The 15,393-nt window shown below is 40.3% G+C and overlaps 3 protein-coding genes across 5 annotated transcripts; 1 reads left to right on the top strand and 2 right to left on the bottom strand.

The window, feature by feature from the left end:
• Positions 1-4,269: 4,269 nt before the first annotated feature.
• On the top strand, positions 4,270-7,422 carry LOC121977382 (ethylene-responsive transcription factor WRI1-like). Its single transcript, XM_042529967.1, has 7 exons — positions 4,270-4,469; positions 4,556-4,638; positions 4,848-4,856; positions 6,205-6,293; positions 6,407-6,531; positions 6,648-6,724; positions 6,793-7,422. The coding sequence occupies exons 1-7, from the start codon at positions 4,321-4,323 to the stop codon at positions 7,152-7,154; spliced, it is 894 nt and encodes a 297-aa protein (XP_042385901.1). The 5' UTR covers positions 4,270-4,320; the 3' UTR covers positions 7,155-7,422.
• A 1,082-nt stretch (positions 7,423-8,504) lies between these two features.
• On the bottom strand, positions 8,505-11,219 carry LOC121974679 (gibberellin-regulated protein 12-like). 3 transcript variants are annotated; one of them, XM_042525837.1, is made up of 7 exons: positions 10,758-11,219; positions 10,636-10,677; positions 10,516-10,549; positions 10,292-10,416; positions 9,005-9,633; positions 8,820-8,927; positions 8,505-8,699 (listed from the first exon to the last, which is right to left on the bottom strand). In XM_042525837.1, exons 5-7 carry the CDS (start codon positions 9,366-9,368, stop codon positions 8,584-8,586), a joined length of 588 nt encoding a protein of 195 aa, XP_042381771.1. In that variant the 5' UTR covers positions 9,369-9,633; positions 10,292-10,416; positions 10,516-10,549; positions 10,636-10,677; positions 10,758-11,219; the 3' UTR covers positions 8,505-8,583. The 3 variants fall into 3 exon arrangements, with proteins under 3 accessions (XP_042381771.1, XP_042381773.1, XP_042381772.1); XM_042525839.1 differs by lacking the exons at positions 8,505-8,699; positions 8,820-8,927 and having other exon boundaries at positions 9,213-9,633; positions 10,516-10,552; positions 10,758-10,948; XM_042525838.1 differs by lacking the exons at positions 8,505-8,699; positions 8,820-8,927; positions 9,005-9,633 and having other exon boundaries at positions 10,086-10,416; positions 10,516-10,552; positions 10,758-10,948.
• Positions 11,220-13,492: 2,273 nt separating this feature from the next.
• LOC121974678 (uncharacterized protein At5g19025-like) lies at positions 13,493-14,718 on the bottom strand. The gene is made up of 2 exons (XM_042525836.1): positions 14,438-14,718; positions 13,493-14,342 (listed from the first exon to the last, which is right to left on the bottom strand). The coding sequence occupies exon 2, from the start codon at positions 14,242-14,244 to the stop codon at positions 13,576-13,578; it is 669 nt and encodes a 222-aa protein (XP_042381770.1). The 5' UTR covers positions 14,245-14,342; positions 14,438-14,718; the 3' UTR covers positions 13,493-13,575.
• Between the last annotated feature and the right edge of the window lie 675 nt (positions 14,719-15,393).

Genomic DNA, 15,393 nt, shown 5'->3' with positions numbered 1-15,393 from the left:
TCTGGAAATTAAATCCTAATAAAGGCCAATAGAACACATTCCTATATAAAATAGAACACTTACTACCTATTGCTCATATCAACATATCATGAGTCGAATTCATTAAAGCATGCATTGCTTTTACAAACTAAGAATCGTAAACATTCTGCTCCACAGATCATATAAACATCACAGAATCTAACAAAATCCCCAAAGCCAACACCCTTTAACTAAATCAACTATAGTTTAAAGGATTGGGTAACAGCAACTCAAACTCAAAATAAATGACAAGTTTAAACATCACAAACAAGAATAAATGACAAGTTTTTCAACAACAACACAAAAAACAGCACATCACTAAGCTTGGTAACTGGTCAGCAACTCAAAATATTAGCACCCAAATTCACTCCATCATCATCCATCTACCTGATACCATTTTTTTTTTACAAAAATAAAAAAATTAGAGAGTTTGGTCATGCATGAAATCATCGAACTGAGACCTCAACCTTTTAAAGACCATACATTTTCTATTCAGGGCAAAGTTCAAAATCACTAGTAACTACAATAATTAAACTTGTGGAAATCAATTAGTAGTTGTAGCACAACAACAAAAAAAGAAACTGAGAAATGGAAACGGATTAAATCTGCTAACACGGTCGCAGACAATGGCGTAGCCAGGTTCAATAATGATCCTGGGCTAAAAATGCTGAGCCCAGTAAAACTCAGCCAGGTTGAATAATTATCCTGGGCTAAAAATGCTAAGCCCAGTAAAACCCAGCCCAACATAGTAAAATTGAGACCTAAAATTATTAAGCTGCTTATTGGATGAGGCCTAAAATTACTGGGTATTGCTAGGCTGCACTGGGCTAGAGCCCAGCAAAGCCCAGCCTTGGCTACGCCCTTGGTCGCAGAGCTCGGGGGAGGGAGGTCGCGTTCGGGAAGACACGGTAGGCCGTCGGAGGTTGCAGAGCTCGAGGGAGGGAGGTCGCGTTCAGGAAGACGCGGTAGGGCGGTCGGCGAGGGCGTCGGCGACGCAGCAGGGAAGTCGTTGGAGGCCCCTGGACGTCGACGACACAATAGGGAGGTCGCTGGAGGGCAACGACGTTGGAGGTCGACGCTGGAGGTCGTGGGAGGGGAGGTGTTGGAGGGAGGGAGGGAGGGAGGGAGGCAACGAGGCTAGGGCTTCGGCGCTAGAGGGAGGCGACGGGGCTAGGGCTTCGACGCTGCAGGAGGGAGGGAGGTAATGAGGCTAGGGCTTCGGTGCTGGAGGGAGGCGACGCTTCAACGTTGGAGGCTAGGGCTTTGATGCTTCGACGCTGGAGGGGCGGCTTTTGGCTTTTGGACGTTGGCGTGTGCACATGCGTTGCACGTGAGGATACCAGTTCTTCTGTATCAAATTCCAACCCCAATTGTGGTATATTCAAATCTGTTTCAATGTTTAAGCATATAAAATCAAACAAACAAAGAAAAATATATAAAAAGTAAAATTCGATATATTGAAACTCCATACATTTCAAATATGAATCTTATTACTTTCATCAATAACATCAAAATCACCTTCCTGACTAGCTTCATTTTCTTCAAAGTTCAAATGACGATAACTCGTAGATTCATCCTCCATGGTTAGAGTCCAAGCTGAAACCTTATCTTGATGGTGAGCACAAATTGCATATCAGTCGCAATTCAAAAAACTTCTAAAAATATCATATTGTGTCAGAAGCAAACATCAAATTTGGACTCAATTTTGTTAAAAATCATTTGCATATCAGTATTAGTTTGTTTTGATGAACCTTTTACAAGAAGTCTATACTCAATTAACATCTCCTGTATCTCATCAGGGTTTTGTCCGTAAAAAATTCAACAAATTACTATTTGAACTTGGTTGAAATGCATTATTGTGTCAGAAGCAAACATCTCTCTCAAAATAGCTAGGAAAATAAACTGCAAGGGAAAAGCATGGATCCAAATTGAACAATTGCTAAAAGATGCACATGCGACTGCTTGTGAAACACTACTAGCGTAGAACAAGTAAGGTACAGAATTAAAAAGTGAAAAAAAAGCCATGATGTAAGTTGGTGATTGTTCAAGTCTAAATAGGAACACTTTGTAAGACTTAACTGATAAATAGGGCAATCTGATTAAGAGCTATATAGAGATAAAGTATTGACGTGTACGTTAGGGAAACTAAGAACACTTTGTATGGAGGCGGCTGGAGGTCGGCGATGCACTGGAGGTAGAGGCAGCGGGAGGGAGGTTGGTGATGCACTGGAGGTTGCGGAGGTCGCTGGAGGGGGCCGCTGGAGGTCGTCGCGGGGGCTGGAGGTCGCGAAGGTCGCTGGAGGGAGGTCGTCGCAATGTTGGAGGCCGCAGGAGGGAGGTCGCTGGAGGTCGTCGCGATGGAGGTCGGCGCTGGAGGTCGCGGGAGGAGAGGTGCTGGAGGGAGGGAGGGAGGCAACGGGGCTAGGGCTTCGGCGCTGGAGGGAGGCGACGCTTCGACGCTGGAGTCTAGGGCTTCGACGCTGGAGGGGCGGCTTTTGGCTTTTGGGCGCTGGCGTGTGCACATGCGTTGCACGTGAGGATACCAGTTTTACATGAGGGTTGTGGTCCAGGAGGGGACCAGGAATTCCTGGTCTAGAAGATCCGGTCCCATGAATAGTACAACACCATCTTTGATGATGCACTATTCACATCACCAAATTTAGTGTGAGAGAGTTTTTATTTTTTTGTTAATTTTATTATACAATTAATAAAATCAAATGTAATTAATTTATAATTATTATTTTCTTTTGTATTTACTTAGATATTTAAATATAATTATTATTTATTATAAATTTAAATTAAGTGTATTTAATATCATATTTAAATTTTATTATGTATATTTGTAAATATTTAATTTATTAAAATTATTATTTTAAATTTATTTAATATCTTTTAATTATAATTATAAATTATATCACTAATTTCATAAAAATAATACAATAAAATATTAAATTTTTTGATATGCATTAATGTAAAATACATTACCCATTAAAAATAAAAATTATATATATATTAGTTGGATATTGAATTTTAAAAAAAAATAACCTATAAAATATTAATTTTAAATATAATAATTATCGTATAAAAATATTATTAAGAATATTTTTTTGGTGTGATATGTAGATGGATTGGAGCTCAAATAGTGTTTGATATTGAAATTGTATCATTTCGATGTCAAAATTATATCAAATATAATGTTATGTATTGGAAGAGGCAGGATCTCTTGGGCCACTTTTTGTGGTCCAGGGAATGTGTCACTCGCATTTGTGGTTGGATCGCCACCGTGATCCGGCTGTAAATTGTTGTGATCCCTTTCTGGGTTCATCATCCTCATCATATTATAGATTTTGTTTAGAGCGGGCGGCCGGAGGCCATCCGGAGGACACCCTCACTCGGCGCCTAGTAACCTGGTCACTTATCCATCACTAGAGACCTTCGAATGGTCTCCGGCCGCTCGCTCTGAATAAAAATTATAATCTGATGGGGATGGTGAACCCATAAAGGGATCATAATTATTTGTGACCGGATCACGATCACAATCTGATCACAAATATGAATGACACATCCTCTGAATCATAAAAATAAAAAATAAAAAAAATAAAAAAAATCCGGGAGATCTGTGCTCGTATTGGAAATGGCTAATGAAGTCATTCACTCCACTTGGAAAAGAGTAAAGAGTAATCATCTATTGCGATGATGATTTTTTTTTTTTTTTAAAACATCCCTTCCATCGAGAAATCACAGAACATGTCTGTATCAACATGCGTGTACTTGTTAACCGGCATGCCTAAACTATCTCACCATGCTGACTAATTTGTTTTTATCTCCTCACTCGTCTTTCCTTGTTTTTTCTTCTTCTTATTATTATTTTGCATTCTGTATATTTTTTATCATAAAAAAACAGGTTCATTCTCTCACTTGTCTTCTCTGTCTGAGTTGATATAATTACACGACATGATAGTAGGAATAGAGTGTGAGAAAGGTTCTTGCCATCGGAAAACCAAGTCCTATGGGAGCATGGCAAGCCTTGGAGCCAAGTGTTGATCTCTTCTCCACCTCCATGAATTCAACAGCTTTTCCTCAAGCCACTTGGCTCCGCCTGACATCCCTTTAATTAACCATGGTTCCAAACCCCCTCAGTTAAAAAACAAATGCCTCCTCAAACGAGCGAGCTGTGTGAGTTGTCATTGCAAACCCATGGTTAAAGGTTCTATATATATGCGCACTTTCAGTGCCGCTTCAAACAAGTGAGCACTCTCTAACACCAAACCCTTCTCCCTCCACTGTTCACTCGCTAAATCAATGAAAACCTCTCCTCCCACCTCTTCCAATTCTCCTTCTCTGCCATTAAGAAAGCCCAGGCGCCCCAAGAAAGACCTGAGCCTGGAGAATGGCAATGGTAATGCAAATGCCAATGGGAAGAGAAGCTCTTCTTTCAGAGGTGTCACCAGGTAATTTAATTAAGTCTGCTGTTGAGAAGATAGCATGAAAAGAAAGGAATTTGATTTAATTGCTGGATTTGGATGCATGTCTCAAGGCATAGATGGACTGGGAGATATGAAGCTCACCTGTGGGACAGGCATTGCTGGAACCCGATTCAGAAGAAGAAAGGAAGACAAGGTTAGGATGATGTGGATTCAACGCAATTTCTAGGGGTTGCAATTTTACAGGCACTAGTTAATTGTATATATGATTATTTACTGCTTGCTATTTGTTTTTATTTTGTGCTGACATTTCTGTTCTTTGCCCTTTCTTTTTGCTCGGATCTTGTCTGGGGACATGCATGTGGATGGATCATGGATTGGTGGTCTGATGTCGATCGCTATTAGTTTATTTAGGTTAGTCACTGCTTACAAGTCCCAGCCTTTCTTTTCCTATAATAAATGAATGCTTGTCTCTTGACCGTTTGATGGTTCCTTTGTGTGTTCGATGTATTGTATTGCTTTTCCTATGAGAAGCATGAAAACACCGACCAAATTGCTCAAGAAGAAATCAAACAAACAAATAGCAAGTAAGGAGAAACACTAAATGGCAACCAAGATTTGTGCCTGAGAATTCTTTAGCATGTAGATTGGATCTAGCAATGCTTGAATGTCTGAACACAGCCAAAGTAACAATGCCTGAGCAGTGAGTTTAATAAAGAAACTTCAGAAACTTTATACAGATTAGATTTAAACATTTTAGACTGGAGGTTGAGCCTGATAAGTTAATGAGTCAGTTTCTTAATCTAAGCAGGCCATGACAGTTGCAGCTCATATCTTAAGAGAATTTACATTTACACCAATGTGTCATGTTATATATCTTCTCTTCTCAAAGGGCGCCGATAGAAAGTGTGCTTATTTGGTTTCAATCAGAATATCATCACATGGTATGTCGGTGAGATTTTTTTTCCCCTTTGGAGGCATAACTATTGGTGTGGTTAACTCACGAAATGTGGAGTAAGCATGAAGCATCGGTTAACCTGAAGGCCATAACCTGCTACTCGTATTGGCCATCTTTGGTTTTGAAGGTGATGTTCTGTTCCTCCTCAATTGGATATGAATCTGCCTAACTCAAACCTTAACTTACCACAGTTTCTAATTTCACCATCTTACCTAGTTCAGGTCTTCAGATATTTAAGTTATAGTTTGAAAATCTTGGGTTGTATTTTCAAGTAATGTGAGCTTGCTAATTGTTTCTGTTTCTAATGCAATCTCTCAAGATCATTAGTCCTAATTAAAAGCTAGGGGCAACGAATTTTTCTAATTCAGGAAATTATGAAATCTTAGTTTGCAGAATTATCTAGAACAAAGGGGTTATGTCGCTCCAAGTTGATGTCGTGTAAATGACTAGAAATGCTGTAACGTTAACCAACAAGGATTAACTAAGCATGAATCATGCAAAAAAATTTGGCAAACATTATAATCCCAAGCATGAACTAAAGGAACAATACTATGAAGCAAAAAATTAAAAGAATATTATGCAAACCACCCATGAAGAATCCTAACACGTAAATACAAGAACAATGATTAAAATAAGAAGGAAAACTCCATAAGATCAATGCCTACTATCTATCTGATGCCTAACTTGGCATCTAGAGTGGGGGAAATTACAGTCCTTGATGATTCAAGTGTAAAAACAAAGTTCATGATATGATATGGTCTCCATATCAGATTGGTATTTGATTTACGAGTTGGTTTGGTGCAGGGGCATATGATGCTGAGGCAGCAGCAGCTCACACATACGATCTTGCTGCCCTCAAGTACTGGGGTTCGGAAACTGCTCTGAATTTTCCAGTACGTTCGTATACGAAATCATTGAAAGATTTATTGTCAAACTAATTTTGTTCATAGATCAATTAGATACTCTATTTTGTGGTTAATAAGAACTGGTCATGTATTGAATGCAGTTCGATACATATTCAAAGGAGTACAAGGAGATGCAGAGCATGTCAAAGGAAGAGTACTTGGCTTCTCTCAGGCGCAGGAGCAATGGTTTCTCGAGAGGTGTTTCCAAGTACCGTGGAGTGGCCAGGTTAACTGTTAATTGCCATTGAGCTTATTGATATTTAGACCTTTAGTTTGTTGAGTACACGTTCAATTTGAGGCCTTGAGGTCTACTCATTTGTCGACATGGCTGGAGTTTGACAGGCATCACCATAACGGACGATGGGAGGCGAGGATCGGAAGAGTTTTTGGCAATAAATACCTATACTTGGGAACTTTCAGTATGTTCTCTTAGTCAATAGTATTCAGTTCATAATCTTGTCCATCAACACATATCTTCTACTTGCAGGTACTGAGGAGGAGGCAGCCCAAGCTTATGACCTTGCTGCGATCAAGTACAGAGGTCCCAATGCAATCACCAACTTCGACGTCAGTTGCTATTTAAAATGCCCAAAGTCATATCCTGCAAGTAGTGCTACTGCTCCTCCAGAGGAGCTCCAAGAAGCGAGATGCGAAGCGCCTCAGGCCATGCAGGTATCGGAGTACTGCATGGATCATGATGTTGCAGCAGAGGACATGATCACTTGGAGCCCTTTAATGGACGAGTGCTTCGACGTCTGCTCTCTCCCTCAACTGAGCGATCTGCAGAGCTTCTTCTCCGACGAAGGCGGGTTTGAGGACAATGTGGAGGTCCTCTTCAATGTCTCTTGAGTCAAATGGGATGGAGGAAGGAGAAATGCTGCTAAAGTTTACATCTTTGTGGACTCAAGAATGGTGGCAAAGGCGACTATGCTCGCTCCTTTGCGGACTCAAGAATGGTAGTAGGCGAGGTGGGTTGAGGGGGGGAACTGGAAGGGTGGTGATACACCTGTTGATTGCTTTTGGAAAATTAGTGTATGGTCTCAAGCATGAGATACGTGTTTTGAGCTTTTGTTTTCGTGATGTATTAGGAAGTTGGGTTCTCTTGTTTTCGAGACACGAAAGAAGACTTAAGGAAGTTTTTTTTTCTCATCGATGGACGGCGGCTAATTTGGGGGCACAAATTTAAGTTACTGAATGATTATATCGTTAGAAATGTTAATGGAAAAGCAGAGGTGGAAGAAGAGATTTCATTTGAATGAGTTTTAGTCCTACACTAGAAGTTTTAGTCCTCATCGATGCAGGTACGATGTGAGCAAATACATGTGGAGGAGCTTCTTCTCATGCATGGATAGGGGATGTAAATTAAAGGTCCAGATTAATTAAGTTGATTCGTATATAAGTACAATTTACGCACGTCGAATGTTGGACCAGTCGGGGCATTGCTCAAAAGGGTAATGATTATATTTTGAATGATCTTTACTCGGCGTTTAATATAAATGGGGGATGATACTCCTATACAAGGAGACCATGGGCTTGAGGAGGAGAGACGCAGAAGGGAAAGTTATAATAAAGAAGAGAATCTACATTTATCTTCGTTCTCTAAATCTTCTCTTTGTCGTACATTTACATTCGATGGTTTACCTATGATAGTAATCGAGTACTTTTTCAATTTGTCATGAATAACTAATGTTTAGTTATGTACATGATTTTACCATTGTACCATGGAGAACAGACGTCCATCATAATCTTAAAAGCATAACCGAAGGAGGACAATTCTATTTTAAGGAAACTATTTGAAAGTAAATCTTGACATCTTCTTTCAACACTCGGAGTCAAGAGTCTATACTCGAAGTCGGGAGTTTGTACTTGAATTGGAGGAGTCTGTATTATGTAGTCAGGAGTCTACATTCGACAATTAAGAGTCTACACGTGGGAGTTGAGACTCGAGAGTCACACTCGGACTTGACAATCGAAAGTCTACACTAAAAAATTAGGAGTTGATACTCAAACTCAATAGAAAATTAGGAGTTGATATTCAAACTCAATAGTTGGGAGTCTAGACTCAGACTCAATAATTAAGATTGTGCACGTGGATATACGAAGTATCATAATTTTCTAACCAACTCATCTAGAAAGCTTTCATTTTTTATTTAGAAATATGAGATGACCAACGGTCAACTCAAGAGTTAGGTCTGAATTAGTTTTTTTAAAAATTTAGGTCTTTTTTCCATTTTCTCCAATTGTCCAACGTACAATAATTAAGGGAGACATAAATCTTTTAAAAGATTTCAATGACGGTGACAATAAACGATAAAGCGGCGGCGGTCACGGCAAGCTCTGCAGCAGCTCCATGTCCTCCGTCGAGTTTCTGCGCGCTTGATGCAGGCGTGGATCCTAAGAAAACGTTCAAGCACCGATGAAGTCGTATGAAATTGGTGGCCATGAATTGGAATAAGCATAAACTTCCAATTTAATGTTGTGAAAAAAAAAAAATTATAGGCGAGTCCATCTGACCAGGTGATTCCCGGCTGCCACCGGAGGAAGCCGGTGAGGTGGCCGTCGTCGGACTTTCGGGAGCCGGTGAAATAGCAGTCGCCGGACTTGCAACTGGAATTCCTATATCTGCAACATCGAAGAAGTCAAAAGTCGAATTCATTGCAGCAAACAGAGAAATTACAGCTTTCACGCGTGTTTCCCACCTGAGCACAAGCTCACCGGCGGCGCGTCGAGGCGGCAGAGGGAGGGGAGTCGGAGGGCCCTGGCGTTGTCAACGGCGATGCCGAAGCTCTCGGCCCCGCCGGCGAGGAGCTCGCAGAGGCAGATGGGGTCGGAGTCGATGAGCCCAGCTAGCTCGGGGCAGCAGTCGCCGCCGGGCGCCGTGTCATTGCTGCCGACTCTGGCGTAGGACAAGCATCCCGTCATGTTGAGGAAGGCGTCCGTGCAATCGTCCACCGACGGTGCCGACGCCGGCCCTTGCCCTCTGCCGCCAAAAATCGCGCACGAGATGACGGCGGCGACGATCGCCGGCAACATCAGAGGAAGACGGCCCCGCATCGCGCACATCGTATAGATCAAAGCAAAATAACACCGTAATTGCGAGGTTTTGGAAATTGGTCTCAATTTATAGAACTATGAAGCATTCGACTGCTTTTAATGAAATTTTTTGGATCAAAGAACTTTAATATAATTGATGATGGAAGTGCAGGTCGGAGCTCAAAGGTTTAAATGCTTCATTTACTCAATTCTTGGATCATAGCTTGGAAGACGTTACGGTCCATTAATGTGATGGTAGGAAAGATGAGATGGCCCTCGCACGATCATTCAACACCTGTGAATGTGACCGTGATTCATGCATCATTTGAAGAATCCATTCTTAAAACAAAAGCAGTCAGGCAATCTCTGAAATAAAATTCGCAGCTATTAAAGTGTAAGTTCACACGGACCATACTGAACCTTGATCTCAGTTTAGCTGTTACTAAATCAAAATCTTGAGCCATGGAAAGCTACGATTCCTTCAGTACATGAAGAATCTCACTAAAGTCGGCTTGGTTTTCCCGGGCATCCCAGAGGATGGCCAGTGCCTGATGATCAAGAACCAATGCCTGATGGAAGAGATACAGGTTCTCTGATCTCAGTTCCCAAGTCAATGCTTGAGGTGCACAACTCTGGCTCCATCATTTCATTCTGAATACTAAGTTCTTTGTCTTCAGAACAAGTGTTGAATTTTTCAGGAATCTTTATCATAGTTAAGATTTAAGAATCAGATGAAATCAAATGGAATAGATGATCAAAGGTAAGCAAACTCATAGATTTAACTCAATAGAATTATGCAAAGCCTTCATATTAGGACAATTCCATCATTTGAAACAGTAATATTAAGATGGTTACTGAGAACCGAGGGAAGTTTTTTAGATCTTCAAATTGAATCTTCAAGGGCACTTGGGCCCCCCTCTCTTGGTCTTCCAGTTATTGTAACATGGGCATACCTCCTTGTGAGCATAGGTCCCTGGAGGCACACACCGGCACTTGAAGCAGCATTGCTGACAAAAGAACAAGCAAGGCTTCTTGTAGGCTGTCTTGGAGCATCTGTATTGGCAGGCACCAGGGCACTCTGCAAAAACACAGCATAAACATCGTAAACTTAAGAACAAAAAGGACGATGATTCAACAAGATTTGTTAATTTATGAAAATGTGTTGCAGACTTGGTACCTGCTTGAGAAAACCCAGAATGCTTGTGTTTCTGCTGCTAATTAAACAAGAAAAAAACAGTGTCAGATTATTATGCATGTAGTCTTGTTCCATTCTGCGTGAAATCTTTACTTTACTAACCCTTTTAGCCAAGTTCACTCCCAGATCCTCAGCTGCCACATCCTGCAACATGAACAAATAGAGTTCGTTTGAATAGATAAACTAAGAAAGAAAATAGAGAGAGAGAGAGCAAGTAACTAAACCATGGTTGATGCTGCCATTGAAGCAAACAAAATGAGGACCAGGAAGACAAGAACTCCATCTGATATCTTCATTTCTGAAGAAGTAACCAGTGCCTACAAGCAATCTGTTGTCTGTTCTAACACAGTGTGTTACATTTATAAGGGAAAATTTGGCAATAAATCACTCCACCTTATCATTCAAGCTGCCACCGACGCCCTCAATCAAAGCACTCACACCTTTTTGCTTTGTCTGCTTCTTTGTTATAGTGATTTAGTGTGATGGTAGATTTGCTACAGTGATCCAGATTTGACTGCAGATTAGCTCATAAGTCCTATAGTTAAGGATCCAAGAAAACGCGTAGTGAAGTAAAAGCTTTCTCATGATCTGAAACACGATCACATGCCAATGAACAAGAATCTCATTTATTTCTGAGACAGACACCCAAGGCTGCAGTACTTGCATTTCTTACCTTCGATGCCAAGGCAAAAGTTGGATGGGTTTTGTTTAAATGAATTAATATTGTTTGAATGAAACAAATAGTAGCAAAATGGGTTTTGTAGCCTGGTTTAGACCATTTTAACATAATTTGTGAGATAAATTATAGAATTTTTTACGGCGTTGATCTTTACAACTCCACCTCCGTCGACCACCGCTCCTTCTATGATCCTCGGTTAAAAATAGCAAAGTCTTACCACCGGAGATATAAGATTATATTTAGACAAAAAAAAAAAACAGCACAAACCTTAGCTTAACTTTATGGAATCTTTAGATAAACAGTGGAATTTCTTTTCGGTGGCTAAAAAATGCCAAAATATTCAATCCTCGCAGCAAAGAGGAGGACAGAGGCTGCATGGCTGTGCCTTCCCAACAACTCTGCTCTTTTTCTTCTTTTCTCAAATCGGAGGAAACGAGTTCAATACCGTCTAAGAACACCCACGGTAATCCCTTTCTTTTTCTAATCTGTTCTTTTTCAACTCTTCCATCTTCCGCTATCAAAAAGGAACCATCTTTTCTTATTCGCATTTGCATATCTTTTTTCCTCTATAAAGGGTTTGAAGGAACGCCGAGGACGCCAGGCTCTGTTGTCTTTTTTAGCCCTTTCTTCATCACCTGCTCATTCATTGGTGTATTTGTTTTTAATACTCATATGGGATGAACCCCTTCACTCCTTTTTCCCCTTCTTTTTAGATGTTTTGTGGTCTACATTAACCTTTGAAGCTCATCTTTGTTTATCCTTTTTGTTAGTGATCGGATTTCTGTATGTGTTGACAGGATGCTGAGGGATTTTGCTTTAGGATCCGCTTAGTCAATTGATCAAGAAAATTCCTGCCTTTGTGTGTTTCTTGGTGGCAAAAGGTGATATGCTAATTCTAGACGTTCCACGCAATTTGTCCCACAGTTTGTTAGTTTGTTGTAGAGAGATAAATCACGGATGATTTTTTTTAATCTTTTGAACAGTGACCTGACAAGCACGTCGTTGCTGTCAAAAATTGACTTCTAAACATCTTGATAGCAGCTCCCCATGTAATGATCATCTGGCCATAGCGGGGGCACTTTTGTGTGTTTCTTGGATGTAAGAAAGACTATTGTTGAGATTTGAAAGACTAGGAGGATTCGTTTATTCTTTCCGATGCAATGCCCTAATGCTTTTGTTCTTATTTTCCAAGTTTCTTCCTCCTTGAGCTAAGATTTGTTCAGATCCATTTTATTTGAATCTTGAGCTTCTTTCCGAAGAAGAGCCTTGCTGTCTTTGACTCTGTCATGTTCTCAGAATGGTGCACACTCAGATGAGCATCGACGTCAACAAGGATCACTATTTTTCTCCTCATCTTGATCAAACTTATGGAACATGTTCTAGTCATTAGACCAATTCCATCCAGTGCAATCATTGTTAGAAGAGCAAGTAGAAGTCCTGCTTTTGGAGTCTCATCCATTGCCCATTGGCCCCATTCTTCTGCAGTTTGCTGACATCCTTGATTACTTAATGTCTCAGCCAACAGGTCATGAGCCAGTATCACACAATGCAAACATCTTTATCAAACAAACTATAGATATAGTATCAATAACAGTGAAGGTTAATCAGCTGCTATGACTATCGGCCTACAATTTAAATGCCATTTTGTACCTGACAAACAAGATCAGTTTTTGTGGAAACATAAGAGGCATTTATGGTATCCTGACAAAAGAATGTACAGTGAAAGCAGTAACTCCTGCATGCTGAATACTAGTGAAGTGGGAGGGCCGTGTTACATGAGCATAATTGCAAATACAGGCTAAATGCTGTTTATGAACCTGCTATAGATGCAGAATTGTAATCTGAAAACTTGTTTATGGACTTGAGTAGTGAGCGAAAGAAATAGGGAAAAAAATTGTCTTTATAAACTAGTATGATCAGACTGTAAATACTGAAAAATATATATAGATAAAGTATCAGCATTCTCAGCAGCAGCAGCATGTAAAACAATTACTTTCATTAGAAAGTATCTTATTCCCATTCATCATCTAACAGTGAATAGCAAGTGTATTCCAGATATTTCAATAAAATAAATCCAACATAGTTTCTTAATAATGCTAAAAGAAATAGGGAACACAAAAGAAGGAAAAGGAGAATATTCAGTAATCATAACGTTTTATTGATGATTTATGAATAGCATAAAGGATCAGACCTGATTGTTCATGATATGGGGAAAGCAACCTGTCGTACTAATAATCATATCTAGAATGAAGAACAATTGGTATGATCCTGAGATGCCATAGTAAATCTTTTATTTTATTCTTGCTGTGGGAAAAACAGAAGAAAAAGTATCTAGTAATAGATAATGTATCATCTATTATTGCCTACTTTTTGATCCTTCTTGCTCTCTTCGCCCCCCAAACCTCCATTCTTCCCAAGGGGCATCCACAGGGGGAGCGAAAGGTGAGAACAGTACGCCCATTTAAAGGTGCCATCTTCTTCAGCTCAGCTTCAAGTTCCTTGTGATCTTGTCCCAAGTCCACGGAGCGTGTTCCAAAAGCATCCTTGGGGAATCGCGGCAAGTATTTCACGCACTCCTCTGACTCAAGCTGGATATCAAATTCCACTGCTTTCCGCAGACCTTTGCAGTAGGGATTGCCACACTTTCTGGCCTGGTAACTCAATAATTCCCAGGCAACAACCGCGGTGGCAAATATGAAGATAAGGCCCACGGCATAAGCGATTGGGGCCTGATACATAACCTCGCTGATGACTTCGATCGCCACGGGCAGGAGCTCGTACGACTCTCTGAAGATGAACTTGAAGTAGGGAACGGCAAGGACGACGAGGGCGATAAGGACCAAAACCAGCAGCACGAAGTCGATGGCGGCGAATTCGGAGTGCTCGCAGAAGGGATGGGAAAGGGGGTTCAGAGATTTGCTCTTTCTCCTCGAATTGCCGTTCCGTTGCGCCGACGAGGCCTGGGAGTTGGCCATGTTTTGATGTTGCTCGAAGGCCCTGCAGAACTCGATCAAACCCCGGCAGTCCACCATCGGAACCCCAAACCAGTCACGCAATCCACCCAAAGACAAAAACACTCCAAAGATAGAAACTTTATGCAAATCGCACCAGCGTAAGGGGCAGTTCCGACCTGAAGAATCGAAACGATCAAAAAAAATCAGCAAGGTTAAGAAGTCAGAAACAGAGAAATTGATAAAATCCCACAGAAATTCATCGGCTTGGAACCTGAATCGGCGAGCAGAATCCAACCTACTGAATTCTCGGCCCAATAAGAGGCGAAGGAGATCTACGAAGCGCAATGAACCGATTGGCGCCGATTCGGATCGACTGAGAGCGATCCTCGCCTCGCCGGGGAACGAGGGATCCAGACTCGAGATCCGAAGTCGAGCAATCGACACGACGGAGAGATCGGAGATCGGAGATGTGGAAACGTATCGGACGCCGTACCGAGGACGAGCGGAAGGAGGAGGAAATGGGAAATGACGTGGGGAAAGAAGAAGCGTGGATTTCATCAATAAATAATACGAAATAAAATTAAAATTAAAATTACGAAAAGCAACTTATATATAAGGAAATTTTGTTTTTCTATAAATTATTTTAGGAAAAAACAAAATGGAATAAATCTTCACTGACAAGGAATATGATTATTTTTGTCGCCCTAGAAGAATGTAAATAATTTTTTTTTGTAATATGGAACGTAAAAACATTAATTAACGAGCTGTGTATTTTCCAGATGTTTCCTCTCGTAAATTTTAGGAATATCAAGAACAAAATGCCATTTATTTTATTACGAGACTGACAATACCGAATCGTCTGGGATACACGATATTATTTTTTATTTTAATAAATATATTAATTAAATATTATTTATATTTTTTAAACTTTTAACGCAATAATCTTCGAAAATGAAAATGCATAAATTCCTTCAACTTTTGTTTTTTCTTCTTCATGTTGACAGAATTTTAAGTATACACGCCTTAAATAATTAAATTCTTTTTTGAGTGGGTTTGGAAATAGTCTAATTCATTCAACTATAATTCATTCAAGTTGAAGATCGAGAGTCAGTAGCTTGAACAATACAATAAATGTAAAATTCTCAAATTCACGATTGAAGCAATGGACCGTCGACAATAAATAAAAATATCCTAAAAATTAAATTCCTGATTTTAACGGGTGTTTTG

The sequence above is a fragment of the Zingiber officinale genome, chromosome 4B (genome assembly GCF_018446385.1).
Source record: "Zingiber officinale cultivar Zhangliang chromosome 4B, Zo_v1.1, whole genome shotgun sequence".
In the NCBI taxonomy this organism is placed as follows: Eukaryota; Viridiplantae; Streptophyta; class Magnoliopsida; order Zingiberales; family Zingiberaceae; genus Zingiber; species Zingiber officinale.
Note: the sequence above shows the minus strand (reverse complement) of the source record. Positions and strands in the feature narration are given on the sequence as shown.